The sequence below is a fragment of the Erpetoichthys calabaricus genome, chromosome 9, assembly GCF_900747795.2.
Source record: "Erpetoichthys calabaricus chromosome 9, fErpCal1.3, whole genome shotgun sequence".
Classification (NCBI taxonomy): domain Eukaryota; kingdom Metazoa; phylum Chordata; class Cladistia; order Polypteriformes; family Polypteridae; genus Erpetoichthys; species Erpetoichthys calabaricus.
The window spans coordinates 33,440,956-33,453,039 of record NC_041402.2 but is presented as its reverse complement, the minus strand read 5'-3'; the positions used below and the strand labels follow the sequence as shown (position 1 = coordinate 33,453,039).

At 35.6% G+C, this 12,084-nt stretch overlaps 1 protein-coding gene across 1 annotated transcript; it reads right to left on the bottom strand.

The window, feature by feature from the left end:
* Nucleotides 1-5,168: 5,168 nt before the first annotated feature.
* Nucleotides 5,169-11,998, bottom strand: cnep1r1 (CTD nuclear envelope phosphatase 1 regulatory subunit 1). The gene is made up of 6 exons (XM_028809267.2): nt 11,767-11,998; nt 8,867-8,938; nt 6,777-6,850; nt 6,339-6,448; nt 6,103-6,157; nt 5,169-5,937 (listed from the first exon to the last, which is right to left on the bottom strand). Exons 1-6 carry the CDS (start codon nt 11,789-11,791, stop codon nt 5,896-5,898), a joined length of 378 nt encoding a protein of 125 aa, XP_028665100.1. The 5' UTR covers nt 11,792-11,998; the 3' UTR covers nt 5,169-5,895.
* Between the last annotated feature and the right edge of the window lie 86 nt (nt 11,999-12,084).

Below are 12,084 nucleotides of genomic sequence, written 5' to 3'. Positions count from 1 at the left end.
GAAGGTACAATTTGGAGCCTCACAAAATTCTGATTTTTTTTTTTGCTTTTATGTGACTTTTTGTATGTATACTTGCTTTATGTAATCAATAATTGCATTCATTTGAAGATAATTAGTATTTTCACTTTAAATACCTTGCTATATAATAATTAAAAGGCATATATACCTGTATATGTTTTCATTTTTTGCAGCAACCAAAGGTACTGTTTTGGTATGCTTCTTTGTGAGACCTTTTGTATAACTTCATGGTTTCTTTTAATTAGTAAGGTGTAATCGAATCCATTTTGACATGCTTCTCTTTTTAATTTTACAATCAGGGTGTTCACTCAAAAAAATGATGTGTTGCAGGAACTCAATTCAGTAAGATGTATAATTTCCACATTAATTTATGAAGTACTCTAAACTCATTTTAAATTAGTTAGTCTAACCAGAGTGGAAGGAATTAAGTGAACTAATTCGATTTATTTAAACTGATAACTGTGAACATAAAACACTTTTGTTAAAAAAAATACTGCATGTTTTCAACATTAAAAAAAACACAATTTTTTTGTTTGTAGAAGTTTTATTTCTACTATTGAATTTGTAGAAGTTTAATTTACACTTTTGAATTAATCTGGCATAGATTTGCCAGACTATGGAAGACAAACATGCTCAAAGCCACCTTCTTAACAGCACAAATCGTTGACACTTAAATTATCTTTCTCTAATGTTAGAGAAATGAATAAAGAGTTTTAAAACTCTGCAATATCTTTACAAAAAGATTGGTCACTGAATGCAAATTAACTCATCTTATGCTATTAAGGCATTTTTGTCAAGAAAAATAACCCACAATTGCTCATTCTAGAAATCTTCCCAAAAATATTTCTATATGAAATTCTCATCCCCCCCACTATAAAATGTGAATAGATAATCACTTTCATTTATCAACACTGAATTTCACATGGTTGTCAGTGAAATTAATTTATTTGTTATAAATCTAAATTAACCGAGTTCTGATCTTAAATCACCGTTTAAATCTTAAAACATTCATTTTAAGTAAAGTCGACCTAAGATAATTGTGTAATGGCAGTATACCCTAAAAATGATTTCTGTAGAAGGTGCTCTTAATTAAAGCAATGTAATCCATTCATATTGTTTGAAAGCAAATTGTCAGTTGTACTACAGATGGACATGTAAAGCTTTAAAGCTTATTCATTTGAGTAAAGTCAATTTGAGTTGGCTGAGTAATAGTAACATACACTCCAAGAACCATTTTTTGGAATGGGTTGCATGCCCAGGCCAGGGTCTTTTCGCCAAGTACCCCCAATGCTGTCTAAAATGATGGAGTACCTGCAAGTCAAAACGATCAAGGGGATAATCAGATATACACTCTCCACATCAAACCCCACTCGCTGAAATGATCGACTATCCACTAGTCAAAATAATCAAAGGGAAACTAGCAATGAAGCGATCAAGTCTTGTGCCAAAATCAAAAGTCAGACCCGGTGTCTATATGCTGCATTGTTATAAGTATGACCACTTTATCACACACAGATTTTAAGTGACACACGATTAAAGTTTACAATAAACATTGTAAAGACAGAAAACTCAGAGAAACACATAAAGGTTGGGGACCCAGTCCCATGTACTGAAGGTCATGAGGAGTTTGTCTGGTAGTGATACAAAGACTTCATTTGAGGTGTTAGAGGACTTTTATAAGGGACGGACAGGAAATGACAGAGACGATTGAAATATAATGGTTGAATCAGAGGAATTAAGGTGGCATGAAGGCGGAAGTGATGTCATCTAGTAGGTACCGGAAGTGAGATCAAGGAGTGACGTATCTTCGATACCCAGAAGAGGACTGTGCTATGGATGGATTTTTAATGGAGTTCAGAAAGGTACGTCTTCTAATCATCATTTTTCCTGGAGAACAAGAGAGAGAGGCATTAGCGCTAAGCGTCAAATCCCCCTGGTTATTGCATTCACGCTGCGTCAGGCCCATTGGCAGTCCCTTACTCGCACGTGTGTGACAACTTATAGAAAAGAACAAATTGGACAGCTCACTTAATAACCTGGAAAACAAAGAATTGGTGATTGACTTTAATTGTGGAAAATGATGACTCTCACCTTCATATCAATGGTCACATTGTACAGTAGAGGGAGTAGAGAAGTTCCAGATTCTGGTAGCACTATTTCCAGCACTCCTGCATCAGAGGTCAAAGCATTTGTTCTGGTCACAAAAGCTCACCAGATGCCATGTTTTCTGAGGTAGTGAAGGAAGTTTACAGTATTACAGAAAGCAACAGATTTTGTACAAGTAAATTATTAGAAGTTTTGGCCTTATACATCATAGTTTGGTATGGTACAGGCAACAGCAAAAATGTTATGCACGTTTTGTAAAGTCACTGGTTGTCACTTACTTGCTGTGGATTCAGTTGAGATTAGCAGACTGAAACCATAAAATATCTTAGTAACTAGCTGTGCTGGTTGTTCAAGATGGGTTGAGATTGAAGTAATGAGCATAGACCTAAGTGTTAGCATTTGCAGTGCACTATTCAATGCATATGCTTCTTGTTAGTATATAATTCGTAAAAGCAGTACTACTGTTTGTGATGCACCACCTATTGGAATGACAAATGACTATGCATTTTATTACTAATAATGTTTGTGATTCACTGTCATTTGAAATGACTGAGACATAGCAATTGGATGGATACACAGATAGACCATAAAGACACTTATCCTTTTATTAAGATGGATTTGGTGATTATGTCCAAGTGTATTTTTTAGAATAAGTGGGCTGCTGCAGATGATGACTACTGTTCTTGTTATGCATTTGTATTGCTGCTTTAGTTTTACCAAGTGGAATTCACTGTATGTTATGGCAATAAAGTATTTTAATGAGATAAAAATTACTCTCTTCAAGGAATGAATACCCCTCAGGTTTTATGTGTTGTGGATTATCCACAACTATACATATCTCTCTCTAAGTGAATACTTTCTTAAATCTATACAATATTTGATCCCAACCCCTTGTCCTCAAGTTAAGACTCTGCTGTCATGTATTTCATGCTATCAGAAGTCTTCAGCATCCTGACAGGTCCTCCTCCACCTCATGGGTTTTATTGGGGTGATCCAGGATGGTTCATTTTCTCTGAATGATCATCATTGTGGTCACTTTTGTACCACTGCTCAAATAGAAGAAATCACAATTGCTCTAATATAAAGGCTTAGGCATACTGTATACTCACTGTACTGGGTCACACTGGGAAGAATAAACTTTGCTCAGTAGGACATAAATATGACAATCTGTCTTAGAAACAGCTATTCTTTGTCAATCAATAGAGCAGTTTTACATCTTAAGACTTTTTTCTTTTCTTCAACTCTACTTTTCCAACAGTATTATTTGTGAAAAAAGGGGATGACTGGGAATATGAAGTTTAGGGAAGAGAACTAAATGTAGTATTAATGTTATAATCTAGGCACAGTAAATAAAATCAGAATATTTGTTCGATTGTTTGTCAAATCAGGCAACAATGGTTGAACCAATTTTCATATATGTTTGCATGTGCAATGCTTTGGTCCAACTTAAAATATAGGCTATATTGCGTAGTAGGGAGAAGGTGTACTGGAGGAGGGCAACCCAAAAGACAGTGGAGATGTGGGGTGTATAATTCCCATCAGGCAGTAGCAGTGGTTGGGGCTGATGGGAGAACACTATTATCAGCATACATTAGGTTCTGTACTGGCTAAGGCATTATTTCATTTAAGACTGCATGACTGCAGTTACAATATTTTCATTCTCAATTAAACTGGATAACAATTTTATTGTCTTGCTGGATTATAGCTTTTGTCTAACAGTACATGATGTTGTCTCATTATGGGTTGTGTTTGTCCATGTTGAATTTCCAAAAGACAGTATTTCCCCATTTATTTGTATCTAGAGCCCTTTTTGAGAAATATACAGGTCTAAAAGTGGTGCATGGTATTGCAAAAATCTTAAGGAGCAATGTGTCTTTCAAACCCTCAAAATTAACTTTTAAAATTCCAAACCATCCTTTTTAGTGAGTTTTGTAGTTGTGAGATCACATGTGAAATTAAATTTAGCATCAATTTTGCCAAGCTGTATGCAAAAAAAATTCTGTGTTTTGCTCACCACTACTTATTATTACAGTGTCCCCTGCTCCATGTTGGTTAAATGTACAAACAGAAATATCATTGTACTGTGTATATATGACTGTAACTCTGAAATGAACTTATGAAGTTACATTTTTTTAACAAAGCAAAACCTTGTATTTGTGTCCAAGCTAATAAACATCTGCAAAAAGTGAGCAACTGAGAATGGCATTAGCAACTTTTACTGCTTCTTAATGGTAGACAGTCATTCAATTCAATTAAATGATGAGGCATCATTATACAAACAGACAGACCATTATACAAATGTACCTGGGCAATAAGAAGTTTGGCTAGCACTGTATTATTGCCAAAGAAAACATCATAAAAAGATTAAAACAAGGCAAAATTTACCAAATACTAACAAGTGTTAATAGTTTGCTGTGAAATGTGACAACTGAATCAGCTGTTTGCTGCCCCCAGCTGGGTACATGAGTTGTAAGTGTAGTGTTAAAATTTGCAAGTTTTTTAGATTGAACGACATTTCTTTGAGCTTTGTGGGTAAATGTTGGTAAAAGTGAAAGATCCTGTGTATTAAGGGCAAGGTAGAAAAGCACCAACTTTATTGTGAGCTCAAGGACATGACAAGGAGATGGTCACAAAAAGGAGTAGGCAAAAGAGTGGGCAAGGAAGTACAAAGGTCTTAGCCTAAGGATCCAAACAAAACCATGGCATCTTAGTTGAAAAGAAGAAGCCAATAACAAAAGTTGGGCATAAAAAGGAGGTCAATACTGAAATGACACCCAAAACTAAACTTTTTGAAAGCTTACTACTGCTAAGATTTTAGAAAGATTTATCCACCATGGGTACTGCACACAGATTCAATTCAGCAAGCAAGGAAAGAAACTTATAATGTAAAAGATACTCTTCAGATTAATGCATCCACTATAGTCTGCCTACCACACAACAACTGCAACAGTACTCTTGATTGATAGTAGAGCATAGTAACTATTGTGATCAATGAAACCTTTCTCTACATTTTTCAATTCTGTCAGAAAAGCACAAAGAAAATGTTAGAAAAATAGAAGACAACTTTATTGAAGGAGTATGTGAAATATAATTACATTTCCAGCTGCACAACACTTTAGCTTTCTTATTTGACTGTTATATTAAAACAAAGTTTTGTTCTGCTAGTTAGGGAAATAACCAACAAGCAACTCCTCAGCTGCATGAACCTTTGCTGGATTCAAGCCCACAGCTTACCTGCTATTTAAAAACATTATATCAAAATGTTTGCTATAACTTTATAAATAAAATGTATACACCTAAAATCAAGCAGTGTGTTTGCTTGAATTACATCCATTATATCATTTATAGTAACATACATAACATGCCTCATTTCGGAGCACCACAATATTAGCTTCGGATCTCTCTGAGGAATTAAGGGTAAAAAAACGAAGGGTCATGAAGCCTATTTAATTTCAGAAATAACAGATTATGAAAGGTAGGCAACCAAATGTAAAGCTTTGTGAGATACTGATACAGGACAAAAATGGGATATAAGGATAAGCAAATATGTAGAACAGCTTCTCTGACTTTCACAGGACTTAAACAATGGATATCAGAGGAAAAATAATACTCTACTGCTCTTCGTATCCAAATTTGAAACAGCAAATCCCTGCTGCATCACATCAGGCTTTTCTCACATATAAACTTATTCTGAAGCCATAATAGGTACTGTACTGATCATGTAAATACAATGAAGTTTCCTCCCTGGCTCCCAAACAGCAAATCCCATAGCTACTGTACATGGGGACGAGGCTTCAAGATCAGTTTTCCAGTCTGAAAAACAAAGAAAAAAATGGGAATTTCATTTCGAGTGTTAAATCAGGGTGTGTGATGTTGAAAAATATGCATTCCACAGGCAGTTAATGAAATGTATTTTATCAGAAGACTACACACATTCACTTCTACAGCTTGTTTCTTGTCATACATAAAACTACTCACATCATCGCAGGACATGTTATACTCAGCTAGGACAGTCCGACAGCGGGCAGCTATACTGTGAACAGCATGGTTAAAAAAAAATAAGTCTGAATATCTGTAGAATGTATGTTTATTTTGTAACAGTTTCTGAAAATAACTATCCCAAGCACAAATGTTGCTACATCAAGAAGTATTGTTATATACAGCTTAAACCCCTCCAGATCCACCTGGCTGGGCTACACAAAAAAAAAGGATACATTGACGGAGCCACAACTCTTTTGTGTATTCCAGCAAAAAAGAGGCCTATCAGGGTCACACAGCTTATGGTGAAAAATGGGTGGTTCCATAAGGACGTAAAGAAAGACACCTAGAAGAAAACACAGTTTTCAAAAGGAATGCAAATAAAGCATTTTGTCTTCTGTTTTTAACAAAAAAAGAAAAGAATGATGGATGGTGGGGGGGGACGTAATACACTGTTGTAAATCCTGGGGACTGGCTGGCTCTTTCATTACTGCCAATACTAATCAGTGGCCATTCTAAATGCAAATTTAGAATTATAACAAGAGTCACTTGCTTATTTTAATTTTATTCCCTCATTTCGATCATATACTGTAAAACATGTTCAAAATTCAAGGTAAACATCAATAGAAATATATATTATTATGCACAATTAGTGGAGACCAGAAGCCACTCACCTTCTGTGTTTCAGGGTCAATAAGCCAGTTCCATGCACCAGTTGCTGTGCACACAGACACCACGATGAGAATAACTGTACACAAGAAAATCCAATCAGTATGTGTCTGGTAATACACTGATAAAGTTTATCTAGGCAAACAATACAAAGAAGTACTTAACATTTAAGTGACGTTGCAACAATGGATGTGTTGCTCCAATAAACCGTATGCACAAAACTATGATTAACATTAGGCACACAAACTGTCTGCATAATTAACTAACTACATATATGTATCAATGGAAGCTCTCCTGGGCGGCACGGTGGCGCAGTGGGTAGCGCTGCTGCCTCGCAGTTGGGAGATCTGGGGACCTGGGTTCAATTCCCGGGTCCTCCCTGTGTGGAGTTTGCATGTTCTCCCCGTGTCTGCGTGGGTTTCCTCCGGGGGCTCCGGTTTCCTCCCACAGTCCAAAGACATGCTGGTTAGGTGGATTGGCGATTCTAAATTGGCCCTAGTGTGTGCTTGGTGTGTGGGTGTGTTTGTGTGTGTCCTGCGGTGGGTTGGCACCCTGCCCAGGATTGTTTCCTGCCTTGTGCCCTGTGTTGGCTGGGATTGGCTCCAGCAGACCCACGTGACCCTGTTTGGATTCAGCGGGTTGGAAAATGGATGGATGGATGGATGGAAGCTCTCCTTTTATTGCTTTTATTGTACACTTAAAAGTTTTTCATTCAGTACATTTTTAAAAACCATTTAATCTTTCAATTATATAGTTTATGTATCAGGACATACTGTAACTAGCAATCATCTAGTCAACACAAAGTCCTCAATTTAAACAAAGCTAATGAAGGCTGACAAAGCACAATCCAAATTAACTTTGTTACTATGTACTCAGTAAGAAACAAGTCGACAGTCAAAATCCATGTGTGAAGATGAAAGTACACCCTTGCTGTTTCCATCTCAGTCAAGAAAAGTAATTCGGGGCAGGTGCTGCCAATCTGGTACACATGATTTTCTGATGAACAGGAAGTTCTGTCTCCTCAATATAAAAAAAGAACCTTTGACAGTTTGGTCTGGAACAATGAGGTTTATGCCAAGAACAAAAGATATTTGCAAATATTGTCACAGAAGTAACTGTTGCTGCTCATCTGTCTGGGGACAGTTATAAGGTCATTTCAAAACAATTACAAAATAATCATTCTGCCATTATAAGATTTCTGTAGAAATGGATAGCATTAAAACAACTATCAAGAATAGGTGACCTAGCAAATTCACCCAAAGATCAGCCATATACTGTAATTATATGAGAAATCACAAATAGCCCAAAGGCTACATACATAGATCTAAAGACCTCTTTTCAACATGGTAAATGTTGCAGTTCATAACTTTTGACATTAGAAATAAGACTCCTAAAACAATGTCCTTTGGACAACCAAAACCGTGGACCTCTTTGATCATTATATGCAATGTTATCTTAGGCAAAAACCAAACACTGCGCTTCACCACAAGAACCTCATACACAGTGGCAGATGGGTTTCTGCAGCCATGGGACCTAGACTCTTCACAATCACTGAGCTCACCATTACCTCCTTTTCAAATAAGGATATGCTAGAGAAAAAAAGTGATGCCATCTGTCCCACAACTAAAACTTGATGTAAATGAATAATGAAAGAGGACAATGAACCTAAGCACACCAGGAAAATCTACAAATGAATAGCAAAAGAACAAAAGAATTCATGTTTGGAAAAGGCCAAGCCAACATCCACACTTCCACCCCACTGAGTTGCTGTAGTGGGATGGTAAGTTTATTGTGTGTAAACAAACAAAATGCCTTGAATATCAATGATCTTTAACCGGTGTTGTAAAGAGGAATAGAATAAAATTCCCTGAGTGCAATGCAAAAGTTTGATAAATGTATACAAAAAGATATCAAAATAAACATGTATAACTTGTACTCAAAACTGATTGCCTAATTACTACAACCACAAAAGACATGAGTAACTTTTTTTTTACCTTATTTATATAAGCAGAGACTTGCAAAATTACACTTGGCACAAATTTGTCTTTCCAAGTGCAAAACCACCTAGTCTTAGTTGGAACCACTTTTTACTTACTTCGCCAACGACCAGTTGCTGGCTGTAAACAAGAAACATATTCAGTAAGTCTTCTTTCAAATGCCTTAAGATCTATAAAAAAGGAAAAAAAAAAGTTAATCTTAGGAGTTTAAATCATAATTAAATAGATGTGCATCTAAACAACAAGACCATTTATGTACTGTAAATGCACATCATTGAAAAGCCACCACTGAAAAAAAACCCTAAGAAAATGAAGAGTTATTGCTGACATAACGTAAATGTTTTATAGGCTTCTATTTTCATTTGTAGGTAAAAGAACTAGTAATTTATTTATATGTTATATATTACTGCTAATATAATACATAATTATGGTCTTAATGTTTTCTACATGTGAAAACAACCAGGTTTATATTGAATTTCAACATACTATTCATTCATTTCTTACATTAGTAAGCTTTGAATCACTGGCATGAATGCAAACAAAACGTTCTGTTATAAAACCTTTGGTGCAGATCAGCACATCACCACCTAATAAATTAATATATTTTCAGATTTAAAAAATGCAGAACTTAATTCATTTTTATCATAACCCTGAAAAGCCACACTTATAGTATAGGCAGACATATTTTTAAGTTGTAGAAGGATGCAATTATGGAAAGACGAATACTCCTGCTAATGGAATGTAAGCCTGTTGATTTGCAGCCCAAAAACATTGTAGGCATCCACTATCTTGGGTTTATCATCTACATAGGGGATGCTAAGCTAATCATATGCTTGTTACTACAGTGTGTGCTGCTCCCAGAAGTAGTTTAAAAACCAAGTGAATACTCAGTAAATATGCCTGTCATGCCAAATTGAGATGTGTACTGCTGTATTTTTTCTTTTATTTTCATATATAAAAAAAACTATTATATATGAGCAGTGTGGAACTAGACTGAATAAACATTTCAGTGAGTATGCAAATTACCAGAACTGGGCACAAACTTTAGAACTTAAATTCTACCAAGCTTGTTAAGCTGTTCTAATGTAGATAACACATTTTCTATGTGTGTCCTTTCATTATTCCCATAATTTTAATTCTAATGAATGCATAAAAATGTTGGTAATTGAAGTCTAACTCTTGTCCTATCTTTAAAGATTTCATAATCATAAAGACAGAAAAAAACATGAATGCTCTGAAAACCAATAAAAATAACTTAGAAGTTTGATACTAATAAAAACATTAGTAATTGAAGTCACTTGTCACACACATCTGTAATGATATCCAAAATAGTAAAGACAGAAAAAAAACATGAATTTCCTAAAAACAAGTAAAATTGCTCTATTTAAAGTAAACCAGCATAGGTTCTGGAGTTATAAAGTTGTTTAACTGATTATTCCTCTAGATAACAAAAACTATACTTTGGAGATGTATTAATTCTTGCCCTTTGATGGCCCGGCATAGGCTTTTGTGACTAGATTAATATTCATGTGATTCTGAAATTGGCAAAAAGAACAAATGAAATTGATGCCTGAATTACCATTAAATTTGTCAAAGAAAAAATAAGCAATTTTAAAATGTATTTCTCTTGCTTTACCAGATGTGAACTGTTTGCATTTAAGGAAAGAAAGATATGAAAATGTAGCCTATGACATCTGGTGACCTGGTTTAGAAAATAAAATGAAAACAATTTTTAGATCTAGTACTTATAACAATTGATGAAATTTGGCTATATTGCTTTCCTATGTACTTATATGCTTATACTCATATATAGGTCATATACACTTTTATTATTCCAGAGGGAAATTTGTTTGTAGCAGAAAAGTACAAAGCATACTGAACTGTTACACAAATACAAGTAAATAAGCAAAGACACAAAAACTGACAACTATGCTTATCATAGGCACACAAAATCAAAATTAGTACAAAGAATTGTTAACTTTAACAGTACACAAAATAATAATAATTCAGAATTTAGCAGTACTGCAAACAATTAACAGTATTTAAAATGCTTATAGCTCTAGGACTAATAGCTCTTAAATCTGTTGCTCCTTACGCTGAGGAACTTAAATCTGGAGCCTGATGGCAGCCTAAATTCAGGATAAAGAGGGTGGCTACTGTCTGACAGAAATGAGTTGGCCTTCTTTCTAACATGCTTGTAATACAGCGCAGTGACAGAGGCCTACTGCAAACCAGTAATTTTACTGCTAATCGATAGCAGCTACTACTTATAGATAATTCTTGTTATATGCACATTTATGCCTTTTTTGTCTGCTGCTGTAACTCTGAAATTTCCTTCAGAATTAAAAAATGTCTGTGCTTATTTATACATGTGATACAATGATTTTAATGTCAGATTTCTACACCACAAAGTTGTTTTTTTATAGTCTTGTACAAGCAATCATTAATATAAAATTGTCGGCCAAAACAATTATAAGCTTACTCAAATACACAATTATAATGAACCACAAAAAAGAAATAAATAAAATCTGCCACTGGGTGGAGTCCATGTGTCCTACACTAAATCAAGTATGCTGATTTCAACCCTAAAGTCAGAGTTTTGTCTATCATGTCACGATCTTAAGTTAAGCATACATATGCAAAAAATAAACTGCATATAATGAATGGGATGCTAGGATGAATAGCAAACTATTAAGCAACAGCCAAACGAGTGTGTGTAACTTAAAATCTAGACGTGCTAGGCAAATCCTGTATTAAGATTTGGAATCAGAATACTCAATTCATTATATAATACGTATTTTACCCAAGCAGCAAAATCTTCATTTTCCGGTGTCATTCAAAACAAATATCCCTGGGCAAGGTTCAATGAATTGCTCAGTCTTGTCATAGTTCTTTCTGTACGACTATTTGAGTCAATCCACATCACGTCACAAAAATCAGATCTCAAACTGTCCAACCCCAAGTAGCCAGTTCCTCTTTTTACGACTTCCACACTCACCCTCGGCCTGCTCCAGGGAGTTCATCGCAGAACTTGTTCGTTGGGACACTGCTGACACTTTTCTGTCCCGGTCGCAAACACTTTTCAAGGAACCTCCGATCTTCACTCCTCTGATGTGGTGCCGCTGACTACTGCCTCGGTGAGGGAGAAAGTCATGTACAGGTGATTATTCCCCCTAGTCCTTCCTCAAGGCTTCATTGCTTGAGTAAACCTGAATTCACCGATCCTGTGTGCGTACAGTCTTCGCGTCACTGGTTGATGACGTAACAAAACCCCTCCCCCGCGATTGGTTTTGCGCTCCAGGCGCCAACGCGATAT

Bases quoted from the DNA above. Each gene is read 5' to 3' on its own strand.
- cnep1r1 (XM_028809267.2), bottom strand. From the start codon at position 11,791: ATGAACTCCCTGGAGCAGGCCGAGG. The intron at 6,449-6,776 runs GTGAGTGGCTTC...GTTTTCTTCTAG, and splicing joins TTGACCCTGAAACACAGAAG to GTGTCTTTCTTTACGTCCTT. The intron at 5,938-6,102 runs GTGAGTAGTTTT...TTTGTTTTTCAG, and splicing joins ATAACATGTCCTGCGATGAT to ACTGGAAAACTGATCTTGAA.